The sequence below is a fragment of the Eschrichtius robustus genome, chromosome 14, assembly GCF_028021215.1.
Source record: "Eschrichtius robustus isolate mEscRob2 chromosome 14, mEscRob2.pri, whole genome shotgun sequence".
Classification (NCBI taxonomy): Eukaryota; Metazoa; Chordata; class Mammalia; order Artiodactyla; family Eschrichtiidae; genus Eschrichtius; species Eschrichtius robustus.
In genome coordinates this window covers 27,050,531-27,077,578 of record NC_090837.1, presented here as the reverse complement: position 1 = coordinate 27,077,578, position 27,048 = coordinate 27,050,531, and the positions used below count along the sequence as shown (strand labels likewise).

The 27,048-nt window shown below is 51.6% G+C and overlaps 2 protein-coding genes and 1 pseudogene across 3 annotated transcripts in view; 1 reads left to right on the top strand and 2 right to left on the bottom strand.

Moving 5' to 3' along the window:
- Window positions 1–388: 388 nt before the first annotated feature.
- On the bottom strand, window positions 389–13,631 carry SNAP29 (synaptosome associated protein 29). The gene is made up of 5 exons (XM_068563229.1): window positions 13,281–13,631; window positions 8,474–8,670; window positions 7,605–7,690; window positions 6,069–6,167; window positions 389–3,273 (listed from the first exon to the last, which is right to left on the bottom strand). The coding sequence occupies exons 1-5, from the start codon at window positions 13,515–13,517 to the stop codon at window positions 3,116–3,118; spliced, it is 777 nt and encodes a 258-aa protein (XP_068419330.1). The 5' UTR covers window positions 13,518–13,631; the 3' UTR covers window positions 389–3,115.
- Window positions 13,632–13,881: 250 nt separating this feature from the next.
- Window positions 13,882–27,048, top strand: part of PI4KA (phosphatidylinositol 4-kinase alpha) — a 96,218-nt gene continuing 83,051 nt past the window's right edge. The window contains exon 1 of one of the 2 annotated variants that reach the window (XM_068563728.1): window positions 13,882–14,075. In XM_068563728.1, coding sequence (XP_068419829.1) covers window positions 13,929–14,075 — 147 coding nt within the window. In that variant the 5' untranslated portion in view covers window positions 13,882–13,928. The remainder of the gene's footprint in view (window positions 14,076–27,048) is intronic. The other variant, XM_068563729.1, reaches the window with a different exon arrangement.
- Window positions 24,166–25,252, bottom strand: LOC137776854 (WW domain binding protein 1-like pseudogene; annotated as a pseudogene).

Genomic DNA, 27,048 nt, shown 5'->3' with positions numbered 1-27,048 from the left:
AGGCTGTCAGATGTCAGGTCCCTGCCACCCCCCTCCACATTAATATGTTGAAGCCCTAAACCCCCAGAACCTCAGAACGTGACATTTGGAGACAGGGTCTTTACAGAGGTAATTAACTTAAAGTGAGGTCATTAGGGATGGACACAGGGAAGACGATGTGAAGATACTGTTTGGCCTGTGAGCCTAAAACATCCAATCTCTGGCCCTTGAGGGTGTGCCAAGCCCTGAGCTAGACAGCGTTGCAGAGGCGCCGGGAGGCAGGACAGATGGGTTGACAGGCTTTCAAGAAGCACGAGACGTGGCAGCCAGGACCAAACACCTGAGGACTCAACAAGGAGGGTCCCCCCCACAACCAGCTCTTTGAAAAGGACCTCACAGGAGGCAAAGCTCGATTAAAAAACAACTTCACATTTTATTTTAAGGAATATGGTCATTTGTGGAGTTGAAGGCATGAAGTACAAGAGCTGCTCTGACACACACTCTGAGCAGAAGCCCCTCCCGTGTGCACTTGTAACGACTCGCTCATCGTTTTGTACACATTTCACCCATCAGAGCTGAAGATGCTTAACGACATTGGTAACTTTAAAAATTCTGCAGAAAAGGCCTATGTAGGCAAGGTATAAGATTTTTACTAAATTGGTGTGGTGTACACTTAAAATCACATATTCACAAAAAGAAGTTAAAGAAAGAGAAATTAAAATGCACTTATGTACTTCCATTCTTGCCACCTGAGGTAAATTCAGGTCTCCTTTCCTATATAACGCAAAAAAGACGTCCACGAGGCAACCTGCCACTGTTAACTACAAATCACTACGTTAGAAAGTTCCTCCGAAGGAGAACGCGCTTATTGTTAAGTTAGGAGCACACTTAACATGTAACCAACCTTGAGTTAGAAAAGCCACTCTTTGGAAGGCACAATTTGTTTCCAGGTCGACCGTGGAATTCCAGATCTGTCTTCCGGACCCCATGCGGCAAGAAGGACAACCCCAGCCGGGCACCCCTGTGTCTCCCTGACACGTGTGTCCAGAGGGCAGAGTTTTCCTCTGCTCACCGTCACCACACGCAGGTCCTGGAGGCTCCTCTGGTCCTCCTTTGTTCTCTGAGAGTGTGAGCAGCTCTGCTGTGTGAAGCAGCAGCCACTGGCCCTCAGTGGGTGCGGGAGCAGGTGGGGACCCGGCAGAGATGCTGCCCAGCACGAGGATGAGACAGGCCCTTGGCCCAGGCCTTAGAATGAGGGATGTGAACAAGAACAGAACCAAATATACGGGGAGACGTGTGCGAGGGAAACGTTTCTAGATGAGTGAGGACAACTCTCCCTCCACAGCTTGGGATAAAAAAGGGGGTGGTGGTGATCGGCTTCATCAATCCAACAAAAGACACAAAATAAGGTGCTACTTTGCTTCAAATTGGTTAAATCACTAACTCCATTATGTGAGAGGAGGGCTGCAGACAGTGTTTGGCAGTGGCCTTTGTCTGTGTTTATTCGAACGGAGAAGCTCAGGTCTAGGTGTGCTGACTAATCTCCACGTGTCTATGCCCGAGGGTGAGGAGCAGGAACAGTTATCCTGACACCCGTTGAGGAAGGCGGCGTCATGGAGGAAAACCCGGGAACGATGCCGGGTGGACAGGCACCCCCAGGCTGCCCTGCATCCTGGTGTCACACTTCGGAGCAGCCTTTTTGCTGGAGGCCCTGTGAACTCATTCAGTGTGGGCCTGGTGGACATGTAAAATTTTTCCTTTTTCCAGTTACCAGGAGAACAACCATGATGGGCTCGTGATAAGCAGATGTGGGTCTGATTATCTTCCACAGCATCCGCACACCCTGTGACATTCCCAGTGATGTGGGTCAGACTCGCAGGGCGGCTGGAACATGACAGAAAGTTGTGTCTGCCCACGTAGGCCGTCATGTTTTTAGGAAAGTCAGGCATTATGGGATGGAACTTTTATATTTGAATTGCTACATAAACGCTGCTGCATTGCTGCTGCCCCTTAAAGACGTTCCTTTGCTTTAAGGGACTTTGTTTATATTCTACTGAACCAAAGTGGTGAAGGTCACTATGCCGGGGCCAGGTTTCAAGGTGAAAGGCACTGTGATTTTAAGGTTTCCAACCTAATCTGTCTTATTAAAATCAGTCCCTTTCACCATCTTCAAAATATTTTAATTTATTTGCTTTTAAAAAGACCAGGACCTCGTGGCTTCAATTATTTTGTTGGAGGTACCAATGTAAAGAAATTCTTTTAAGTACAGAAATCAATTTTAATTAGTACTTTTAAATGATTCTCTTTTTTTGTAAAATGAAGAGAGAACAAGCTAGGCCAGGTAGAATGATAACGTCTGGGCTTTTTTTAAAAGCCATATCCTTCTGTGCACAGTCAGCGTCATTAGTGGAGTTCCAGTCCTAAAACTGGGGCCAGAGAATCAAGTGATGGGTCAAGGCATGTTGCCAGCAGCACAGAAGAGTGGGTGGGAATCCTGGATGGGCCAGGGGACCCCAGGCACCGAGTAAACATGTTTGGATGGGGGCCTGGTCCAGGTGACCTGAGGGCAGAGAGCTTGGTGGAGCACGTTTGTGTGATGCTCCTCTCTCACGCTCTGCAGGCCTCAGCCAGCTGGCCAGGGAGCCTCCAGCCAGGGCAGAACATGTTCCTAACCCCGTGCAGGGGCAGCGGGGCTCACCCAGCTCCCTATGTGCTTCCAGGCGTCACAGTGAGCAGGGCTGGTCTGAACCCCCTCCTACTAAAATCAAACGCCTGCCAAGGGGCTCAGAGCATCACAATGTGCTTGTGGGGGTCGTGGGGAGTAGGATGCCTAAAAACGCGGGTCACATGGCCCTCAGTGCTCTGCCTCGCGGAGGCCTGGGGACGAGAAGCACAGCAGACGGAAGCAGAGGCCGGCATGACCACCACTCTGCCCGCACACCTCCAGTCAGGGCCCTCAGAGAAGTGGGGCACACGCTTTCTCTACAACAAAACCTCTTTTGAGACCCACTCTGTTACAACATTTGCAAACACATGTGAAATCACATTCTAAAGTAATAACTGAAATTTCTTGGGAGTTTAAAAGAAGACCTTCCAAATCTTTTCATCACGATGGAGTGGAAATCCGCCTCCGTCTTCAAAGCTGCCGAACTTTCCTCTCTGTGCTCTTGATGTTGATGTCTAACTTGTCCACTTTGGTTGTGAGGCGGTCAAGAATGTCGTCCTGCTCCTCAATCTCCGTCTGCATCCCCAGGGCGATGTGCTTCAGCCGGCCCAGGCCCACGGACAGCTCATCTGCGGGACAGGAGAGCACACACGGGCCTGAGCCAAGTCACAGCATCGGGACCTGCATCCCCAGATGCTCCCCCCATGGGCTTGGCAGCACTGTGGTCACTGACCCCTCCTCCCTAGAAGACAGGCCAGATGCCAGGGCGTTGGTTACATGTTCCAAAACATGTGCAAGTGAAGAGAAAGCAGTAGCGCTTAACAGGAAAGCCACTCCTCCCTGCTGCCCACCGGGACATCCACTGTTAGTACACGGTGTTTATTTTAGAAATTCATATAGAGCCACACACCTTTCAGCTGCCTTTGAACCTTACATCCCCAGCTCTCTAAAGCTGGGTAAAGCACAGGTCCAGAGTGGCAAAGAGGAAGATCCCCATTTGGAAACACATCTGAGATACACCTCAGGCTTTTCCAGTGTTTGTAATAAGTATTTCCCTTCTTTTACAAAAAGTTGTAAAAATCAATCTCAATTCATTTTTAAGAGGAATAAGGTCTATAAGGACATGGTCGGCCTCGAGTATGTGAAGCGCTTCCTTAGCACAGTGACAAAGAAAGAACTGACCATGAGTGGGGAGGAGACCAGCCGAGGGGCCCGGGGTCCCCTGATGGGGCTGTGCAGACCACAGAGGGGAGTCGTGACATGACTGACTCTGTCCAGATGAATATAAAGCCCCTTCCCTGGGTGTGTGTGTGTGCACGTGTGTGCCCTGAATGTGTATGTGCATGTGCACAGGGTGTGGGGATGGGGTCACACCCAGAGCTGCTTTCTGCCCTTTTACTAGGAAAGAGCTGGGGGAAAACAGAAGAGGTGGTGCTTTGTAAGCCTTTTCACTATGTTAAAGATAAAACATTAAGTGAAAAAGGTCAAAATACACAAATAGTTGGCAATGGCACCACAAATCTAAGCAGAATCAGATTTTTTAGAAATGGTCTTCCTGGGACTTCCCTAGTGGCGCAGTGGTTAAGAATCCACCTGCCAACGCAGGGGACACGGGTTCGATTCCTGGTCCAGGAAGATCCCACATGCCACAGAGCAACTAAGCCCATGTGCCACAACTACTGAGCCCGCGTGCCACAACTACTGAAGCCTGCATGCCTAGAGCCCGTGCTCCGCAACAAGAGAAGCCACCACAATGAGAAGCCTGTGCACCACAACAAAGAGTAGCCCCCGCTTGCTGCAACTAGAGAAAGCCGGCGTGCAGCAACAAAGACCCAATGCAACAGAAACAACAAAAAAAAAGAGAAAAAAAAAGAAAAGAAAGCCTGTGCCCATGTCCCATGGACACTGACAGCTGTAAGGCCGCCCAGGTCTCAGGGAGCTGCTGGCAGCGGGGACGGCTTGGGACCCGCAAGGAGCTGCATTGGGGTGAGAAGCTGGATCAGGGAGGGCCGCCTGGCAAGGGACCGCCAGCAGGGCCAGGCGTCCAGGAGGGAGAGGGACCTGCCCGGGGCGGTGGTGTGGCCCCATCAGCAGGGCCCGTGGACGGCCGTGCTGGGGTCCCCTGCGCTGCTCTGTGTCCCGCTCACCCTGCCCGCCCCACTGCACACTCTCAGCCTCTGGGATGGGCTGTCCTAGGTCTTCTTCCTGCTGCACTCCCTGCATTCCTGAATCTCGCCCCCTGCATAGGTCTTCCCCCCAGCAGGCACCAGTGCCAGCCTTTCTTGGTGGGGACACCTTTGGTGGGGAGGACGGGGGGCCCGCCAGCCCCTGTGTTTCTCTGGAGTCAGGCCTGGCAGATGCACCCTCTGCCTGACGCCTTCGGCTCCAGGGCCGAGTCCAGAGGACAAGGAAGCGGTGACCTCCGGGGTGCCCCTGGGCTCCGAGGGCAGAGAGCAGTTGGGGTTCAGGGTGGAGAAACAGAAGGAATGACACCAAAGCAGTCGTCACTGCTGGACGGTGGAATCTGGGTGTTGGTTTCCTTAGGGCACTTGCCTAACTTCACAGTTTTCTACAATGAGTCTATGTGCTGAGAAACAAAGCTTAAATGAAGGTTAAACAAAGGATGTGGGTCTGGCTCACGTGCTGTCTGTACCAGTGGCCCGGGCTGCTGGAGTGGGCACTGCCCTGGGAGAGCTGGGGGCCCATGTCCCCTGGGAGGAGGGAGCAGGGGAAGCATTCCTTTCTGTCTCACCCTCTTTGCCATCCCCTAAGGGGGAGGAGGGTTGACAAGTGACCTGGGTGGCCATGGGAGAGGTTTCCACACAGGGAGCAAAGGTCAGAGGGGGCTGCTGAGGGGCCAGCTCCTCCACCCGGCTGCAAATAACCCCCTCCTCTCTCCATTCTCGCCTTCTGGGCCCTGGGTGTAAAGTAGGGACAAAACTGAACTTCTCCTGTGTTTCTGGAGACTGGTTAGGGAGACACCAGAGAAGCCAGCAGGTATATGGTTACGACAGGGCGCCTTGGAGCCCGAGGCCCAGGAAGCAGGGGGCCTGGCCACGCGGCCAAGGTGCTGCTGGCCCCACGTATGCCTGACCTGCTGGGCTGCCTCCCGCGAGCCTTCCAGTTTTGTTCACCTGACCCTCCCTGAGCCCAGGGCACACGGAGAAGCGGGGTGGCACAGCCGGGTGGTGAGGGAGGTGGGCAGAGCCCAGGCTGCACGGGGCAGTCCCCAGACCCTGAGCCTGTCGCTGTCACCTCCCAGACAAGAGGTGGGGACGGAGACAAGCGGGCAGACCCCAGAGAGGGTGAGGGGCTGTGATGTTGCACACGCGTGTGGGGGTGTGTGTGTGTGTGTGCAGGGGTGGACACCGGGGGGCCCCGGCGCACGCAAGCCGTGGTGCTGGTGGTGGTGCTCTGGTCTTACCGAGGTTGCTGTCGATCCTCTGGTGACAGGTGCGCAGGTGCGGGTTCCTTGGGTAAGCCTCGGAGCTCAAGGCAGAATCGGCCCCTCCAGGGATGGAGTCTGAGTTGACAAAGAAACACCGGGAGGACGGTTATCTGACACACTTGAAATGCCGCTTCACAAAACTCATCTTTATCTGGAAAACGGGTGGAGGGACTAAGGCGGTCAGTTCTGAGGCCACCGAGAGAGGCAGGCGGGGGACGGGGAAGGGGCGGGAGGAAGACGCTTCCTGAGGGCAGCCCCTCGGAGATCAAAGAAGCCCAGTCTATGGGTCACCTGGTCAGACACGGACCCACGAGCTCAGGAAAGAGATTCATGCACGTAATGGTATGGCAGTTGGAGCAGCCACCATGCAAACCCACACAGGCTCCGGAAAAAGAAACGTTAAATGATGCACATTTGCCCCCAGAAATCTTCCCTGAACCTCAGTTTCCAAAGGCACACAGAAAAGCCCTGTCACCCAGGTTATGTCTTCTGGGGGCCATCTCTTTCTAGACTTGGGGTCTCTCCTTCAGCATGGCCTACGGAAGCCCCTCAGCGCACAGTCTTCTCCCGCTTCCTCCGCGGCTTTCGCCTTCCCAGATCAACCTCCGGGCCCTCCTCCGCCAGGCCTCCCCTCGGCTGTGCCCACAGGCGGCACAGGAACCATCTGGCTACTTCCAATGTGCCTGGCTCTCTAGGGGTCGACAGAGCCCCCAGGAGGCCTTGATTCCTTTCCAGATGAGGGATGTTTCTGGGCCCATCATTTGATATTAACGGGACGATCTGACACAAAACACCTCCTATCTCACACTCTTTGTCCACACGGCCGCTTCTGCGCCCACTGGGCCTCGGGGGCTACGTTAGCCTCCTTCTTGCGCTGCAACAAAATACCACAAACCATCCTTCGGTTCTGGAGGTCAGACGTCCAAGCTGGGTCTCCCTGGCCTCAGACCCAGGTGTCAGTGGGGTTGGTTCCCCTCGAGGCACTTAGGGAGAATCCGATTCCCGGCCCCTTCCAGCCCCTGGAGGTCAATCCTTAGCAGCAGCCCCTCCTCCACCTGAGAGCCAGCTGCCCGGCACCTTCAAACCTCTCACTCCATCACTCTCTCCTCTGCCTCCTTCCCACTTGCAAAGGACCTTTGTGATTTCACTGGGTCCAACCGGAAAACCCAGGATAATCTCCTCACCTCAAGTCAGCCGATCAGCAACTGTACTTCCCTCTGCGACCACGATTCCCCTTTTGCCACGTGACCTGACATATTCCTGGGGCCTGGGGATTAGGCCGTGGATGCCCGGGGGTTCATATCCTACTCAGCATAGGTGTTTCCCCGCCTGAAGATCTCAGAGCTATACAGGCCAGGCTCCCACTTCCTTATCCCTCCCTCCACGGGGGAGCAGGGCTGAACCCGCCATAACGCACACCCCCAGCTCCCTGAGAGAGGCACCGGGGCCCCTGACGCCCCTACCCAGTGCAAGGTGTCCCTGCAGAACCCGAGTGTGGGCAGGAGCACTGACCTGAGTCATTGAGCTTCCTGAGGTTTGGGTGGCTGGCCTGGTACTGTGCCTCCTGGTCTTTACTTGTACTTACGGCTTCTTTCAACCTTTGGATAAAAGTTACGAGAAAAAGAAAACTTTTAGAGAGGAAAACCACCTGTGACAGTGCAGTCTTTTCTAACAGTGCCCACGTGAGAAAATCAAATGCCTCTTCTGACCAAGATACAAAGCCAAATGAATATTCTAACTGCAATTATGAAAACACTGAATAAGGGGAGCAACCTACATTCTTTGTGTTACGGTAAGCAAGGTGTAGATTTTCTGTAATATGGTGATATTGTCTTTATAATAAAAGACAGATACAATGACCTGACATATGAGCAACAATCATGTTTTAGCAGAAGCTGAATTCTTTTATGTTTGAACACATGACATTTATATGCCGGCCAAAATTGCAGTATGATTTTATTATACCTCTAGCCAAAAATTTTGAGGAAAATAATCTCTAATTTTAAAATGATAATCAATGGGCAACTTGAATTAGATATGGGGAAGTTGGACATGAAGACTTTTTAAAGCAAAAATTCTGTGAAGTGAGTCACATCTATACTGATTAGAGTGAACATTCTCTCTTTCAAATTACCAGGAGCAGTAATTTACGGAGACCCAATTCACGCAGAGTTTGCAGACTGAACAGCGGTCACATCCACACAATCAAGAGCAGTGGAGAACGCTTCTTGTTTCAAAATGTCTTAAGACAAATCCCTCCCAGTGAGTAACTTTCAGGGTCCTTTGGTCCCTTTAAGGCATGAGAAGTGTCCTGAAAGGCTCGGCTACCCGCACTAAACCCCCCTCTGCTGCTTTGCTCCGGGCAGCTGGGCACCGCTCACCTGCTGCTAGGCTGGGGGGCGAGGGTGCCATTCTGCACAGGTGGGGTCTCTGTGGGTTTGGATCTGAAGTAATTGACGAGCCCCCCGAACACACTCTTGATGCTGTTGATGTGCTTCTGGCTGGTCTTCAGATCCTGCTCCATCTTGTCCACCATCTTCTCTGTGCGCTCCAAGGCCCCTCGCTGGCGCACGAGCTCCTGGGGAGGATGAGACGTGATGGAATTGCACCTTCTGTAGCTCCCCGTCACCCGCAGAGGCAGGCTCTCTGTAAATCCTCAGCCAGCACTTGGGGATGGCGCAGCCCCCACCCCAACCTGGGTCCCGCCCGAGCTCTGGAGGGGAGGTGCCGGCACTAAGTGTCTCGTCCTGATTGCGATTAAACTCTGGTTTTGAACAACCAGCAGGCAGAGGTCGATCTGGAGTCGATATGCTGAATCTAGAAACTTGAGATTTACCCCCATCAATGTCGCTCCCCTTCCCAGGGAGCATGACACACATATACACCAGCAGGGACGCAGGAGCTGGCGGGGAACATGCTCGAATGCGGGGCTCCGTCCCGGCAGGAGTGGCAGTGTAGAGTGGTCTTAAGTGGCAAGAGAACCACCAAGGGCAAAGGCTGGTGCCCCTAGCTGCATGTGCAGGCTGCCTGGGGCCCCTCACACCGTGTGTTCCCGAGAAAGGCCTTGTCTGGCTCCTTGCCCTCGGATTAGCCTGACGAGTGACTTTGCTTCCCTGAGTCCTCAGGCCAGCCTGACAGTCTGCACCAGCAATGTGGTTTACAGGGTGGGGGGCCTTGAGCCACACAGCGTGACCTCTGGAGGGGCTGGAGACTCCAGTCAGCCAGGCGGGCAGCTGTGCCTCCTGGATGTCACACGTCACCATGGGGGGAGTGGAGGCTGCGCACACAACTCCACAGAGAGGGGACAACGGGAAGCTGTGCTTGCTCTCCCGGACTCTGACCACCAGCCTGTCTCCCTTGAGGATTTTAATCTGCATCCTTTTGCTGTAACAAACCACAACCGTCAGTATAACAGCTCTACTAATTCTGAGTCCTTCTAGGGAATTGTTAAACCTGAGGGTGCTCTTGGGGACCCCACAACACCTCTAAACAGCACTTCTCACTCTCAGAGACAGAAGGCTGCAGAGCAGACAGCCCCTGGGCTTCCCCAGCACAACTCCTGGTCAGCAAAGCAAGGTCCCCCAGACACCATGGCGGCCACGGGTGGACATTTTAGGAAGGAGCAGCAGACATGGCCAGATGCCACGGCGCTGGTGTGGGATGTATGACCTGCCTGGATGGTAAAGACCCGGCCTCACAAGGTGCCTCGTCACAGCTAAGGAGCCAGCAAGTTTGATCCTAGAACTTTTCAACAGTCGAATTCAATCACTGATACTTTATAAAATCTACTGGGAATTACTTAACCGAGCAGCTGTCCGTCTCCCTCCGTCAGCTTTTGCTTCAGGATAGGGTTGTGCTAAGAACTCTGGCTGCATCAGAACCAGCCCGGGCTGCCTTGGAGTGGAGGCTCCGGTCAGTACAGCCCCTCACCTGGAGAGGGGAAGGGTCTGCCCAGAGGATGAGGGCACCACCCCAACTCACGGGGACACCCAGAACAGAGGGCTGCGATGGCCTCCGTTCCCAGGCTGGAGAGGTGTCCGTCCCCCTGTGGTCCACCTCTGAAGGCCCAGCAGGGTTTGGCGATTGTCGAGTGCTGGAAAGACTCAATGAGGTGAGGGGGCCCTGCACGAGACCGTGTGCAGGATGTGCTGGCCGGGCTGCTGAGAGCATCCTGGCCCGACTCCCTTTCCGCTGATGCTAACCAAGCTGGCCACTCAGGCCCTCGTCCAAGGTTTGTTGCTGGACTCCCTGAACTGAGACCCTGGGCCCCACAAAACGTCACTGGCGCGTGCTCAGCAGCCAGAGCGGGCAGGCGGTCTCCCTGGCCAGGGTGGTGAAAGGGCACATGAAGACTGCGTCCACATGGGACACAAACAGGCAAATGCCCAGCATTAGGGGACTGGCCGCAGAAACAGAAGTCATCCACTAGAGGGACCACGACGCAGAAAGAGCATGGGACTTCCCTGGAGGTCCAGTGGTTAGGACTCTGCACCTCCACTGCTGGACTGGGCTCAATCCCTGGTCGGGGAACTAGGATCCCACAGGCCACTTGGTGTGGCCAAAAAAAACAAAAGAGAAGCGCATCACGTGTTGCTATGGAATGCCCTCCACCTTGTCAAGCAACGTGCAGTGTGGAATATACAGAACACTTCTGCTTAAGTTAAAATAAAAAAAAAAACCAAAAACATAAGTATAAGCAGGTTTTTATACACAGAGTATCTCCACAAGGACACTGCAGGAACAGAAGGTGAGTGGCTGGGGGTGGGGAGGCAGCGGGTGGGAGGAGCCTTCACAGCCTTCTGTATCAACTCAATTTTGAACCCTGTGACTGGATAATCACTTCACAAAAATTATACCTTAGGGAAAGAAAAGAAGAAACAAATTAAGCCTGAGAAGTGGAAGAGCCGTGTGGCCTACAAGTCTCTATGGTTCTGCACTGTGCTCCCCAGGCCGGCCCACCTCTCCTCTATCCTGTGGGGTCAGGACCTGAGGTGAGAGCCTTCCAGAGAGGTGAACCCTACAAGTTTCTCAGGAGAAGGGCAGCTCTCCTTCACTAGAGGTGACCTGACTAAGTAACTTTCCCACTGCTGCCACGCTGGGCCTAAAAAAGTCAAGTCCTCACCGTCTAAAACATGTGTCCTGTTTCGGCACCTCTCAGCTGGGTATGTGACGGGCACCCGTCTAAGTTAGGAGGTTAGTTTAGCAGTGATTTGGGTCTGCTGGGACAGAGCTCACCACCACCACCCCCCATCCCCCAGGGAAATGAAAGAGCGATGAAAGGGATTCAAAGACAGTAAGACAATTTGGAGATTACGGGGTGGGGTGGAGACGGGGGTGCTGACCATTCCTGCCTCCCAGGGCCTCCAATAATTGAGAACTGATTCAATCCTGGATAAAATTCCATGTGTAATCACACTGATGACAGAGCCTGTCACCTGCTCAGTCATGATCATACCGTACCTCTCACAGCAACACCTGGCTTGGCCATGCCAAGCCTCACGGCCTGAGGTGCCACTCTGCCTTTGCTCTCATGATCCCCATCATTGGAAAGAAGGAACTTTGGGGGCAGCGTGGGGTTTGTCACCACAATCCTTATGAAACAACGTCATCCTCTGTGTTTTTGGCACTCCTGACCTGCCCTCTGACTGTACAGGGTCCTAAGCTCCTCCTCCAGGCCCTTTCCTGGAAGGCTTCCTGGGCGACACTTTCCTGCTCAGCAGCTGCGGCGCTGAGCCAGTGCCTTTGTGTGACTCTTCTCTTCCTTGGGAACGTCCCTCCTCCTCCTCCTATCTACACCTTAGCCTTAGTAGCCAGATTCCAGGGTATCCTCTGCCACAGTATTCTACTTTCTGTCACTCTGATTTCCTACTTCACCCGTTCTCAGTTGCCAAAGATGTCTTTTTTTTTTTTTGGCTGTGCTGCTTGGCATGTGGGATCTTAGTTCCCTGACCAGCGATCAAACCCACGTCCCCTGCATTGGAAGTGCAGTCTTAACTACTGGAACACCAGGAAAGTCTCCAAAGATGTCTTTTTAAACAGTTCTTAGTTGGCTTCCTTGGGCCTGGGACCCTTAATCAAGTGACCCCTCCACCTGGGCCCTAAGACCTCAGGCAATCCTCCCAAATCTAAGTCAACATTTTCCGTTTAGACTGGAATGTAGGAATCCAGTAGACACAAGCAAAACTTCCTCAGTGAGGCTAAAGACAGGCAGGTGGGCCACTGAGGGATCTGGTGATAAGGAGAAGTGGGGAAGGGAGATAACCCAAGGAAGTGGTAATGGGAGAATGATGGGACGGACCTCAAAACTGTCCAAGACTGTAAGTGACCAGGTCAGAGGGAACTTTGCCAGAGAAAAGAATTACGAAGAGACCCAGGGAAGAACATGATGCTTTAGCTTCCAGAACTACAAATGCTTAAGATGAATTATTTTTAGCTGATATAGCAATCACAGGTTATTACATTTTAAAAAACTTTCTAAAGAAATGCCCAACACAACTGTTTCATTAGTACGCTGAGGCGAGAATGTGGTGCCTAAGAAAGCACAGCTCTTACCCAAGGTCCTACTCTCTGAAACCATCTATGGACGTTAAGAAGAACTGCAGAAGCTGAGCTGGGACGGCAGACTGTCACAGACCGCCCCTGTCTCTCTAGGACATCTTCGTTGGGATCGGGAAGGAAACGTAAGGCCCTAGACTCGACCAGACTCGGGCTCCGGCGCACTCAGCAGTGTCCAGGCAGACAAGACCTTCACTCCCCTCCTGGCGAGGCGGAGGAGCGCTCAGTGCCAGGAAGAACCCAAGGCCCATCTCCTCGGACGCTTGACACCAGCAGGCACAGTCCTCGCTGGGTCACTCCAGGAGGAAGGGCTGAAGCCACGGGCCAGACTTCTGTCCAGGAAATGTGTAAAAGGAACAGACCCTCCACGTCCCTAACCCGGGGTCTGCTGTCTAGAATCCCTACTTACCTGGACCGGACAGCGTGGAAATGACCCCTGACGAGGCGTAGAAAAACAACAACTCTGTGGACTAAGCTCAGGAGATCGCCAGGGGCAAACTGCCCCTTTCGGGTGTGAAAACGCGCGTCTCTACGTAGCTAACAGATTGTTACCGACCGTCCAGTCACCAAAGTACAAGACCCGTCCTGGCTGACCGGTGGAGCCCCCAGGAGTCCCGGCGATCGCGGACTCACCTCGGAGGAGGCGACCCCGATCCTCTCGGACTCGTACATCAGGGACAAGGACCTGCCGGTGCTGGCGGCCGTGGCCTCGGCCCGGCGCAGCACCTCCTGCCGCAGGGCCTGCTGCCGGTCGGCGGGAGCGCCGGGCCAGTCCGCGAGGTCGCGCTTGTCCGTCCACGGCGCCGGCCGGACGCCCTCGTCCTCCGCGTCGTCGTCGAACGGGTTGTAGCTTCGGGTGTAGGCCGACATGGCGCCAGCGCTCGGCCTGGGGCAGGCGGGAGGAGCCGGGCGCGGCCGAGGCGAGGAGCGCTCTCTGACCACGGGGCAGCTACCGTACCGCAGAGAACCTACAAAAACTCCCGTAAGCCCGTAGCCGGCGCCGCGCAAACTCCTTCCGCCAGCCGCTCGCGGAGGCCCCGCCTCGGAGCCGACCATCGTGCCCCGCTGCGGGGGGGGGGCCACCCGGCGCGCGCGGCCGCCGCAGGCCGCACGGCTCCCGGCCCCCCCACCCCGGCGGTGGATCTGCCCGAGGCCTCGCCCCGCTGGCGTCGGCAACAGAGAGGTCACGTGGCGGGGAGGGCGGATGAGGCCGCGCCTGCGCCGTGAGCTCCGGCAGTCGCGATCCCGGTGAGGGAAGCCGGCGGGCGGTTCCGCGGGGCGATGATGGCGGCGGCCGCGGCCCGGGGAGGCGGTGGCGGCGGCTCCGGCTCGGGCTCCGGCGCCGGCGCGTCACGGGGTTTCTATTTCAACACGGTCCTGTCGTTGGCCCGCTCCCTGGCCGTGCAGAGATCGGCATCCCTGGAGAAGGTAGCTCGGCGGCTGGGCGCGGGCTGACAGGAGGAGGGGCCCGGGGCGCGGGAGGCGGGGCGGGGGTCTGCGGGAGGCCGAGGGGGTTCCGGCTGCTGGGGGCGCGGGGTGTTTTTGGGGGAGGAGCCGGCGTGGCTAGGTGCCGAGGGCCGGGGCGCTGGCAGGCGGGGGTCTGGGGCCCGTGTGGCGGGCGGGCGGGGCCGTGAGCTCGGGCTGGCTGAGCCGCGGGGCCGCCTGGTGACACTGCCGGGCGGGGGCGGCGGCGAGGGGCGCGGGCAGAGCCGAGGGCCGGGGTCGAGCCTGTGGTCGGCTCCCCACTCGCCCTGCCTTGTGTTTCGTGACTCGGGCGATGCCGTTCTCGGGGAAGGGGCGCTTTTCCGCGCTTTGCCCTCAGTGGTGAAGGGCGGGTGAAGCCGAGTATCTGGAAGCGGTTTCTGAGACGCACATCTGCTGCGCATTGTTTTTCTCTGAGACTAGAGGGGGCGTTAGACCGGCTGAGAGAGGGTGTTTGAAGAAAAGAACTCAGGCCCCGGGGATTCCTTATCTTGGGAGAAAAGTGAAAGGCAGCCTCAAGAGTGCCTGGGACGGTGGGAAAAACGCAGCTTTTGGAGTCGGAACGTCCCTGCACCGTCACTGTATGTCGTCTTAGACGTTCCTTCAACCCTCAGAGCTTCTGTGACCTTATCTGTGAAATGAAGCGGTTCTTGAGCATTAAATGAGTTCAAGTAGAAAGTGCCTGGCCCAGAGTTAGGCTCAGAGTAGGTGGACAGTAAAGGGCAGCTTTCCTCCCCCACCAGGGCGTGATGATGAGTGAGCACCGAAGGGATGGGATTATTCTTCCCCACAGCTTCCTGGCGGATGGAAAGAACGTTGTCTGACAGCAGAAGAGCGCTTGGGAGTGGTTTTGTGGCTCTGGTGAGGGAGGTGAAGCTGAAAGGCTGTTGCACGCACCTTGGCAGAGTGACCTGGTTCTTCCTTGGCTTTGTAGGTTCTCAGACTTGCACAGTGAGCAGGTCTTGGGAGACTGATGCCAGCCTGACTTCTAGTCAAAGGAGGAGTACAATAGAATGGAAAGAATATGGATTGTAGCCATAAGATCACCTGAATTTAAATTCTGTGTCATTCACTTACATTCGTGTGAGTCTGGGCAGGTCAGTTCGCCAGTCTGATCCTCTGCTTTCCCCTGCAAAATACAAGGGCCATACTTGATAAAAGTATTGCAAAGATCGACAGAATGACATGAATAAAGGGAGGCAGGTGGGTGCCTAATGAACGATCACTGTTATCACTGCATGAGCCTGAGTGATGGACCATAGTGCTGCTTTATGGAATCAAATCCATGCCAGCTAGTCAGCACATTCTCTTCTTAGGAGGAGGACCAAAAGTTGTATCAGAAGTTTGCTTGCTGGACTTGGAGAAGAGGGTGCAGGGAATTGGATGATCTTGAAGAAGAGGGTCCTGCGGCTCTAGCAGTGGCGGCACCCTTCCTCACTCAGTAACTGAAAAATGCACCTTCAGCTCAGCTCGCCTTCTTCAGTCTTCTTCACTAGTCACAAGAACATTCTGTAACTGCAGCATAGTTTTGTATCTTATGGTAATGCTTGGGTAGTCAAGATTACACAGTGTTTTACAATTAATTAATGCAGCTTTTAGGTTGGGCTCCCTAATACCATTCAGTTTCATTGGCTCATTTACAAACCACAGCAGCAAAGAGTTAACAGAGCCCGGGCTGCTGTTTTTTTAAAAATTAAAACTAGGCTATTATTGCCAGTTTCTTTATTTTTTTTTAAAAAAAATTAATTAATTAATTAATTTATTTTTGGCTGCGTTGGGTCTTCGTTGGTGCGTGCAGGCTTTCTCTGGTTGTGGCGAGCGGGGTCTACTCTTTGTTGCAGTGCGCGGGCTTCTCACTGCGGTGGCTTCTCTTGTTGTGGAGCATGGGCTCTAGTCGCATGGGCTTCAGTAGTTGTGTTGCGCGGGCTCAGTAGTTGTGGTGCACGGGCTCTAGAGCACAGGCTCAGTAGTTGTGGCGCACGGGCTTAGTTGCTCCACGGCATGTGGGATCTTCCTGGACCAGGGATCGAACCCGTGTCCCCTGCATTGGCAGGTGGATTCTTAACCACTGCGCCACCAGGGAAGTCCCCGGGGCTGCTGTCTTCAAAAGGGCTTGCTCGCAAGGTTGGCCCTTGGCTGGCATCGGGAACTTTGCGCTTGAACTGTTCCTTCCATTCTTTAACTGATCAGGATGGTTCACTGTGTCTGACTCTGTGTAAGCAGCATGGTTTACGGTGAACACCTGCTTTCCTTTTGGGAATCTGGAATTTTGATGGTTGCTAGGCAGGCAGTGCGTAAATGACCAGCCCCCAGTAAAAATCTTGGCACAGACATCACTCTCGTGTTACGGCGTTGCTTGCTGCTGTAAGGGGTGTGTGCTTGGGGTGCACCCTCACAGGAGGGAGAGACAAGAGGAAGCCCTTGCACAGCTTTCTCCAGACTCTACCTGTGTCTGTTTCCCTGGCTCAGATCCTTTCACTGTAATGAAATTTATCTGCGAGGATGACTATGTATGTGTGTGTGATCCTGAGGACCCAAAACTACTTCTTTCTCAAGAGGAGGTTTCTGTAGGTGGCTGATTGCATCGGAAATATGTAAATTCCTCTTGTCCTCATCTACGATTTTGAGACTTGATTATACTTGGGATCACTGTTACTATTTAGTCCTATACTGTATGTCTGCTTGCTGCACTCCCCTACTTTAAAACAGTTGATGAGAAGCCCTTAGCATTCCTAAGGGAAAGATTCTTGAGGTTCTTAAGAGTAAAAGAGTTTCTGAGTACCCACCTGGGATAAGAAAGCTGGAGACTTAAGCGGGGAGATGAGTGTTGAAACCCCCCACCCATTTCTTTGTTTTCATTTCTCTTTCTCCTCCCGTTTTCCAGAGAAGGCAGAGGACTGAGTGGGGCCTGATGCAGATAGGGTTGACCCGAGGAAGGCTGTTTTCTGAGCTAGACCTGACACCTCAGCTCAGACATGGGAGCTCAGGCAGCCTGGCATGCTTTCAGTGGCACTGGGACACATTAATGACACAACTTACCCTATCTTTGTCCCTCGGCATGCCACAGTGGGGTTGACTTATTCCATTCACCCACCCTAACCCCAGGCCATGAAGCCAAGCTTATCACTACTGAGTGCATTTTACCTGTCCTTAATGCCTTAATTTTTCTCTTTCATCCAGAAAACATTTATTGAGCACCTATTGTTAATTGGTATACATTAGGCCAGGTAAATAAGAAACTCCTAATTTGGTTGCTCAGGTGACCAGCAACAAGTCAGTTTTGCTGTAAGTCCCCCATGTGCTCTTGTGCCCCAGGTCTGGTGACCAGACTCTTGCCGTGTTCAGGTAGCCAGACCCAAGGGCCCTGGTCATCTATTCTAGGATCCTTATCTGAGCTTTGACCTTTTCCTGTTAGGCTGCCTCTAAGACTGGAGTCCCAGCCCTGAGGCTCTCCCCTGGGATTGCAGCCCACCTCTGAGCACACCCTCCGTGAGGCCCACTCAGGCCTCAGTCCTCTCCCTCTGGGGGAAAGAGGAGAGGAAAAAAATTGAGGAGAGTCCTGCCTACATTGAATCCATCTCTGATTTCCATCTGCCTGTCCATCTTTTGCCCTGCTTTCCTGGTTCTTGCCTGTCTTGAGAATGTTGCTGAGCCGCCCCTGCTGAGCCTCATCCTGGCTCTGCCTGGTCATACTCCTCTGTACCCTGGAAGTCAGGGGACCTGTTCCTGCCTCTTCTCGCCGGGCCTGTGCCGTACTAACGGACCCTGAGCCCAGGACGTGGAGAGTTCTAGGCAGAGCTGCAAACCAGGCAGCATTCCGTGCCCTCCTGCTCCTCTTCTCACCCTCAAGAGGCTTTGATCAGACTCCTTCCCCATTTCTGAAAATACTCTCTCTCTTCTTCAGTTAGGGTGCCAGAATCTTGAGGTGTTTAGCTAACTATTGACCTGATGTTTAAAGGGCACTGCGGCGTTAGGGACGGGCTGGACTCTCCCTGGTGGACAGGTGTGCTTCAGGAGATGCGCTGGGTAACTCCTATAAGTAACTGGAGGAATGTGTGGCCAGGTGCTTAGGACAGTGGGCTTTCTGGAGTTCATGGTTATCCAGTTTGTCCTTTAGAGTGGTCTGCTGTGGAGTGAAAATCCTAGTATTGGCATTTTTTCAGCATCACGAAGCTGAAAATTTCCCATCCTGCTCCCATTCCTTTGTGAGGCCATGTTAAAAAACAAAACAAAACAAAACAAAAACACGGAGAGGAGAGAGAATAAGCTTCGGCAGAGGATGTTCATGTTGCTAGAACCAGTGTTATTAAATCAACTCTAAAATATTTTAGGAAGAAATTGGAAGAAGAAAAATATCTTACCTGTAATCAAGCCCCATTAACTGTATTAGTTTTCTGGGGCTGCCATAACAAAGGGCCACCGTGGCTTAAACAACAGAAATGAATTTTCTCACAATTCTGAGGCTGGAAGGCCATGATGACGGTGTCAGCAGGGCAGGTTTCTGTACAAGCCTATCTCTTTGGCATGTAGATGGCCGTCTTCTCCCCGTGTCTTCACATGGTCTCCCTCTGTGTCTGTCTGTGTCCTAATCTCCTCTTCTTAAAAGGACACCAGTCAGATTGGTAGGACTGGCCCTCCCTCATCACCTGATTTTAACTTAATTACCTCTTTCATGACCCTATGTCCAAATACAGTCACATTCTGAGGTACCTAGGCGTTAGGACTTCAATATATGAATTTGATGGAGGACACGATTCAGCCCATGACATTAACCCATCAGCACTGTCATTTCTTAAAGCTCTTTTTTAGTTTTTAACCATATATAGCTATGTTCACTTTATTGCTTTTTGCAAAAGTAGCCCATATTTATTATTTTGATGGTGGCAGGTCATTTTTTGCGTTGGCAGATCATACTTAAGCATTTCTCTGTTTAGACTTTCTAGTTTTTCCATGTAAAACAACATGTTTGTACACCTAGCATGTTGTCTTCTTCTGAATTACATCCTTGTGTTAAATCACTGATGGGTCTTGATGTTTACTGCCCACCTGTTTCCAAAGGATTGTACTTAGTTGTGATAGCATCAGCAAGACACCTCGTGCATGTTTATCTGTAGCTTCACAAGGTTGGATTTTGCTGTATTTTTTCCTGCCAACTCAGTCAGCCTAAAAGGTACCTTATTCTTTTGCGCACAAGATAATGATATTGACCGTGGTTGGCTATTTATATTGTGAATTAAACAAACAGCTCCCAAGGCAGAATTGCTAGGATCATGTGATGTTGCCGTGTTCTTGTTTTCCGTTATGTGGAAACTTGAATGTTCTGTGTTCTCTTCATGCTTGCAGTCCTGCTGCTTGAGCACTGACTCCTGGCTGTGCCCACTCTGGGTCTGCTAGGTGTGCACACAATCCTGACCCTCAACTAACTTACAAATTAGTAGCAGCAGTATTAGGTGCAGGGCTGGCCAGTGTCTGTCCAGAAAGGAGCTGGTGGTGAACTGTGTAGCTTTTCAATAAAAATACCCTGGGAGGATACTTAGCTGTTTTGTACTTTGCTGGGGTGGGAGTGGGAGGTGCAGATAATTTCTGATTTGGGCCCCAAACCTTTTCTCCATGGCTCTTAATAGGTTTGTGAAGAATGTAATAGAAGGTAAAAAAGTGAAAAGTGCTCCGAGAAAGCAAAAGTATTGGGAGGTTACCCTCAGTTGAGATTTTAAATAGGGATGGCTTGGAAGCCATGAGGATGGGCATTTGCAAGTACTAAGCGCATTGGCGAGGGAGGGTCATTTCAGATGGAGAGAACAGAGAGCACAGCACAGAGGAGAATGAGAAACAGCAGGTGATAGTGTTTGGCGGAACAGAATCTGTTTAAAGAGAAGAGTGGAGATGAGGCTGGAGAAGAAAGCAGGTGACCTTGTTTGTGGTCCTAGACTCAGAGTCTGTATCTAATTGGTGAGACAAGGAAGAGCCCGTGGATGTTTCAGGGCCTGAGGCTGGTGTGCATTAGGAAGCTGATTATGGCTGCGTTGTTTGTGTCAGTGCCCTAGGGAGAATCAGGAGTGATGTGTCACTAGCTGTCTGCTCCCCCAGAGGGCAAAGATGTTCTATTTCTGACTCCTCACTGTGGATTGTCTTTTCTGCTGTCAGTGTTTGCCGTTTGCATCCAGTGAAAATGTGGTTGCCTCCAGTCCCTTCCACCAGCAGCTGTTCCCATCATGGATTTTAGTTGCTGAAATGTTTCTGTGTACTTATTTTCCTGGTTTCTTTTTTTTTTTTAATTTATTTTATTTATTTATTTATGGTTGTGTTGGATCCTTGTTTCTGTGTGAGGGCTTTGTCTAGTTGTGGCAAGCGGGGGCCACTCTTCATCGCGGTGTGCGGGCCTCTCACCACTGCGGCTTCACTTGTTGCGGACCACAGGCTCCAGACGCATAGGCTCAGTAACTGTGGCTCACGGGCCCAGCTGCTCTGCGGCATGTGGGATCTTCCCATACCAGGGCTCGAACCCTTGTCCCCTGCATTGGCAGGCAGACTCTCAACCACTGCGCCACCAGGGAAGCCCTTCCTGGTTTCTTATTTATATATTTTTGTATTTGCTTCTCTCATGAAAAAAGCTTGGCCTTTTGTGAACATTGCCAAGCCAACCAGAGCCCTACTTTCCTTTGTGTGAAAACCTGATGCGTAAATACAGGTTTGAGGCAAAACCCCTCAGGTCTCACTTGCATTTATTCGTTGAGTCTGAGAGGCTCTATCTTTGCTGTGGAATCCATTCTCTTTTGAATGTTTCCGTTTAGAGCTGGTCTGGAAGCCGGGATTCAGGACAGCCGAGGGTACACCATTATGAAAGCAAAAGATGGTGACCTCATCCATCCATTCATTCATGCACTAAGTTTTTGAGTGCCTGCTGATTGCCAGGCAGTGTGCTGGGCCCTGGACGGGCGCCTTGGAGGGACAAGTAAATAGACATGATCTTGCTGTCATGGCGTTTACCATGGAGAGAGACAAACAGCCTTAAACAAAGAACTACAAGTAAATATGATTTAAAATGGTAACAAGTGCCATGAAGCAAAAGTAAATGGTATAAATGGTATAATTTTTTTTTTGGGGGGGGGATTGACTTTATTTGGGCTTCTCACAGTGGTTAGAGCCACTCCGTCTTCAGAACAATCACAGCACAGGAAATGCGTCACCGAGGCTGCCCAGAAAAGTCTGACCAGCTGAATCTTATTGCTTAAAATACACATATTCACAATAACTGATAAAGGGTGATGTGCCTCACACGGGAATGTGTATTTGCAAATCTTCCGAATGTAGCACCAAACCCTCGACCAGCCCCTTTCTTCTCGTTCACCTGGAACATCAGACTCCCTCAAATCTCCCTGGCTCCCTCACAAGTCCTTCAGCTCCCTACTTGCGTCTTTCGTCATGCAGGGCAGCCTCATGTAGCAGGGGCCAGACTGTGACGCTGGACTCGAGCCCAGCTCCACCCACTGTGTTTTCTCCTCGTGCCTTTCGGGTTGGATGCTGCAGTGAACCCAGCATTAAACACATGGACCAGTTCCCCACTCTGACTGGAGAAGGAATCCTGAGAGGGCCAGAATCCATCCCTTCAACCAGTTAACTCAAGCAGGATTCATTTTGGTAAAACTTGATCTTCTTTGAGACACTTCAGTGAGTTGTTTGGGATAAAAACAAAAAACAAAACAAAAAAAGGTGGCAGGAAAAGCATCTGAGGGCTGCTGGCACACTCCTGCCCACTCTTCACCACACACCGGCCACGCACTGGACCTCAGCAGAGGGAGGTAAGCCCTACAGCACTGCGGTGGCCACCAAACCCTCTTTGCAATTCTGGGCAGGGCTGATGTCTGGGCCACAGCCAGTCTGAGCTTGACACTGAAGATCTAGTCCAGTTTCTGTCTGAGGTTCCACCTTGGCCTTCTGTCCCGAGCAGTTGTGGACACCCCCGGGGGCTGACGCCGAGGGCCAGGAGCAGCTGAGGGAGGCAGACAGGCTCAGAGCACGTTTCCGTTTACAGGGAGCAGAACACAGGCCTCTGTGTGTCCATGGAGCAACGTGCAAATTGCAGTGATGGGTAGAGTAAAACCTCTACTTGGAGCACCACATCTCTGGCAAACGTGGGGACTGCCGCCGACAGCGCTGCTGAGTACACCCAAGTGCACAGACATTTGCTCAGTAAACAGTAAATGCATAAAATAAATTACCTTGAGAGGGCTGCGCCTGCTCCAAATGTGTGGGTAATGTGAGCTGAGTGGCTGCTGTTCAAAGTGTATTCACAGGAAAACAGGGCTGGGGGCTCACACACAACGGACAGACACACACAGGTTATCCAAAAAGTCACTGTATACGGACTGCACTTTGTTCAACGTGGATTTTGGTTTTGTGGACTCCAAACTCAGACACTCGTTCACCTCACAGCCTTGGATTTGTCTATTTTGGGTATATGTATATATATATATATATATATATATATATATATGTGTATGTATGTATGTACGTGTGTATATATACACACATATATATACATGTGTATTCATATATATACTTTCCTTTCTTACCGTAACATCAATGCCTAGTCTGAATGTCATCGTTCAAGAGTGGGGGAAGAACCAAACTCTTCATATGAACAGGGCTGGACAGGGGAATGTTAGCTTCGGCAGTTTGCTTTTTCCATTCACATTATTCCTGTCAGAGCTCAACTGGTTTTTGAAGCCAAACTACAGTGATAAGAATCCTGGGGCCCTTCAGGATGGCTGCCTTCACCCTCCTACCTGGGCCACTTAGACACTTGACATAGGCTACAAAAATTAGTTACCCCATTCAAGGCGGGGCAGAGCAGGGAAAGGGCAAGAAAACCACAGATAACCAAGGCATTTTTTCCAAATGGTCAGTTTGAAAAAACAAACAGATAAACAAAACAACTTATTGAGAATCAAGAGAAAATACTGTGTGAGTCAGGCTGCGGGACCACCCTTTCTCAGGACCCACAGCCTCCTCATTTGTTCGTAGAGAACAGTGAGATGTGAAGGCCGGCAGATGTGTGCTTGGGGTGGGGGAGGGTACTGATCACCTGTGGGCACAGATCAAAGGGCAGAGATACGGAAAGTGCACCTCTATCTGCTGCCACAGTGCGGGGCCTCCTGCTCACCCACAGAAGTTCCAGAAATAGCCCCCACCCAAGCCTGCACACAAAACATCTCCTTCTGGCTCAACTGTAGCCAGGATTTTGAAGGCCAAGTTGGGAAAAAGCCACAAATTTTCCTTTTCCAAAACAGAATTCTTGCCTGCCCATTGGTCAAGTTCTTATTTTCAGCTCGCTTTTGTTGTTTTTTTTTTTTAAAAGAAAAAAACCAAAGAGAAGGCAGGTGTAATATTCCACACTTGAATCAGTCCGCGGCCAGCCAGAACCTGCTGGGAAGGGATCCCTCCAGGATGCATCGTGCCACCTCGATCTCGTCACCTGGAATTTGAGAGCACAAGCCCTTTACCAACCCACCATGCAACCGCCGGTCAGCTCTCATCCTCCCACAGGAGGAGCCTAGTTCCGGCTCCAGAGACACTGGCAGCAAGGGGCGACAATCCCCGGACCTCTGGGGGCTTCACCCAGGGCTGAGACGTGCCACCTCTCTTGGACTGAGATGCGGCAAGGTTCTCGTAAACTCACACCAGAACATGAATCCACTCCATCACCAAGAGTCGCCTCAGGGCACAGTCTCATCCCCTCCTTGGGGGCTTCTGAAACACACATATCTCTGACCCAAGCAGGTAGTGAGACATGATGTAAAGGGGGACAGGGTGGGGTATTAGGAATGAGTCACAGGACAACTTCTCGGCCCTCCACGGCACTGTGTTTCTATGGGGGCAAGGCACCCACACCCCAAACTGTACCCGGAGATGCAGGAAAACGCAGGCGCAGAGGGGAAAAAAAAAAATTAAGGAACACAGTCACTTAATGCTTCTCTCATGGTTCTCCTGTACCCTGGTTGCGTCGCCAAGTTCTCGAGTGCAGGCAGGGCCTGCTCTAGCTGGGGGAGCTGCTGCTCTGGGAGTCTGGGGAGTCCTGCTCATTGATGGTGTTCAGCAGCAGGCAGGCAGGCAGCCGCGGCAGGTGGGGGTGCCCGGCCAGGCCTGCTCCTCAGAGGGCTGGCAGAGCCCTTCCTCCTCGTCGCCAGGGAGCCGCACGTGGCAGCTGTCGCAGAAGTCCAGGGGCCCGTCCAGAGCATCGTCGATGAGCACGTTGAACTCTTTGAGGTCGTCATCATGGTGGCCCCAGTTGTACACACACACCTCGTTGCCCGAGTCACCTGTGAAGCCGTGTTTTCTGCCGGGTGTCTTGTCTTTGCTGTCAGGGAGGGCGCCGCCCTGCTCGGAGCTATACTCTTTCAGCAGCTCCTTCTTACATTCAGAATCCTTGTCCAGGAAGGTCCCAGGGTCCACCTCCCCCAGGCCGGCCACAGAGCCGCTGGGCTCCATCCCAGGGGCTTTGGTGGCTGCTGGGTCTGCTGGCATGTTGGAGGGCTCAGGGTCAGCGATGCTCGGGGGTCGCGTGCTGCTTCTGCTGGGCCTGACAAGGGGCTGCTCTGAGCCTCCTGGGAGCCCCTGGTGGGATTGGCGCCCGGGGGGCTGCCGCCTGTAGGGCCACACTGTGTAGGCAGCTGCTGCTGCTGGAGCTGGAAGGCACTGTATGGTGGGGGAGGAGTTGGAGGTCGGTTCACCACTTCCTCATAAGGAGGTAGTAAATAGTTTGGCAAAAACCTGAAATAAAATGGCAGCGCTGAGTAATTGTGGGCTTCCCAGTAGGCTTTCAGGTTGATTTCAGGTTGCTGCTGTTGGGCCTGAAGGCGGTGCTTGGCTCGGTGGTGGTGGCACCCGCAGCAGTAGCTCAGGATGATGATGGTCCACACGAGCCAGAACCACCAGAGTTCATAGTAGTAGTTGCAGCACTGAGACTGTTCACAGCAGTGTCCTGTGTCACAGATGTAGCTTTGATTGTTAGTACCCACGCAGGTTTCCTTATCCTGCAGGGGTTCAGCCCTGGCTGACAGGGGGCTGGACAGCGCCTGGAGGAGCAGGTGCGCCATGCCACCCAGGAGCCTTCTCCTCTCCATCCCCCTCCCGCTCCTGCTCCTCCACCACCACACTGCCACCTCCCTCCTCCTCCTCCCTCTCCTTCTCTTCCCTCTAAATGGTATAATTGATTTACAATGTACACCTGAAACATTGTAAATCAATTATACTTCAATTAAAAAAGTAAATGATGTTGGTGAATTTTATCTCAATTTAAAAAAAAGGTAAATGGTATGAGGAGAGGTAAAATGGGCTCCCAATTTATAGGGGGACCAGGGAAGACTTTATTTTTTTATTTTTTAAAAATATTTACTTATTTTATTTATTTATTTTTGGCTGTATCGGGTCTTAGTTGTGGCACATGGGCTCTTCATTGCGGCATGCTGACTTCTCTATCTCTAGTTGTGGCGTGCAGGTTTTCTCTCTCTAGTTGAGGCGCTCGGGCTTAGTTGCCCCTCAGCATGTGGGATCTTAGTTCGCCAACCAGGGATTGAACGTGCGTCCCCTGCATTGGAAGGCGGATTCATTACCACTGGACCACCAGGGAAGTCCCTCAAAGAAGATTTTAAACAGAGCTGAAGGAGGTAGCTGATGAAGTGTGTACAAAGGAATTCTCCTAGCAGAGGATACAGATTGTGCAAAGGCCGAGAGGTAGGAACATTTTTGACTCATTTGATGACGTTAAAGTAGGCTGTAGTGGTTATAGCTTGGGGGTGGGGGTGGGCAGGACGTGAGCACCCAGGACAGGTCGTGGAAATGATGGTTGACTTTATCTTAAGAGCAGTTTAACAGTTTAATAGCCTTTAGGGGATTGGTGCAGAATTTAAAATACTAGTAATAAGTAAAGTAAAATGTCACGATTAGCCTGTAGATGGGAATATTTGAGACCAGTTTAAATAGATTTGTGAAAATTACATTTAGTATGAATATTAAATATTGTTTTTTTAGATGTCTTTTCTCACTTAGGAAAATTGTCTGTTAGATCTTTTGGGGGGACTTATATAACTATGGGATCATAGGATATTGGACCTTTTTTCTTTTCTGTTGATAATATAAGCCTTTAAAGATATAAATTTCCCTCTAAGTGCTGCTTTAAAAGCATTCCACAAATTTTAGTATGTTGTGTTTTCTTTTTCATTATGTTCAAAATATTTTCTGATTTCCCATAGGATTTCTTCTTTGACTCAGAGGTATTTAGAAGTATGTTGTTTAATTTCCAAAAAATTGGGGAGTTTTATAGATGTTTTTCTGATATTGATTTCTAAGTTAATTCTGTTGCAGTCAGAAAACATACTTTGTTTGATTTCAGTTCTTTTAAATTTATTGACTTGCTTTAAGAATCAGCATAGGTAAGATATATCTTGGTGAATTTTCCAATTGTACAAGAAAAGAATGTGTATTCTGCTTTTGTTGGGTGGAGTCTCCTATAAATATCCATAAGGTCAAGTAGGTTTTTTAAGTCTTCAGTATCTTTACTGATTTTCTATTTGTTCTATCAATTACTGAGAGAGGAATGTTGAGGTCTCCAACCATAATTGTGGATCTGTCGATTTCTCCTTTGAGTTTTGTTAATTTTTGCTTCATGTATTTTGAAACTTGGTTCTCGGGCTCATACACATTTATGATTGTTATGTCCTTGTCATCAATTGACCTCTTTATAATCATGAATAGCAATATTCCTTATTCTGAAATCTACTTTGTTATTAATATAGCCACTCCACCTTTCTTGTTAGTGGTGTTTGCATAGTATGTCTTTTTCCATCCTTTTACTTTTAGCTTCTGCCTTTACATTTAAAGTGATTTTCCTGTTGACAGCATGTAGCATGCTTTTCCAGTC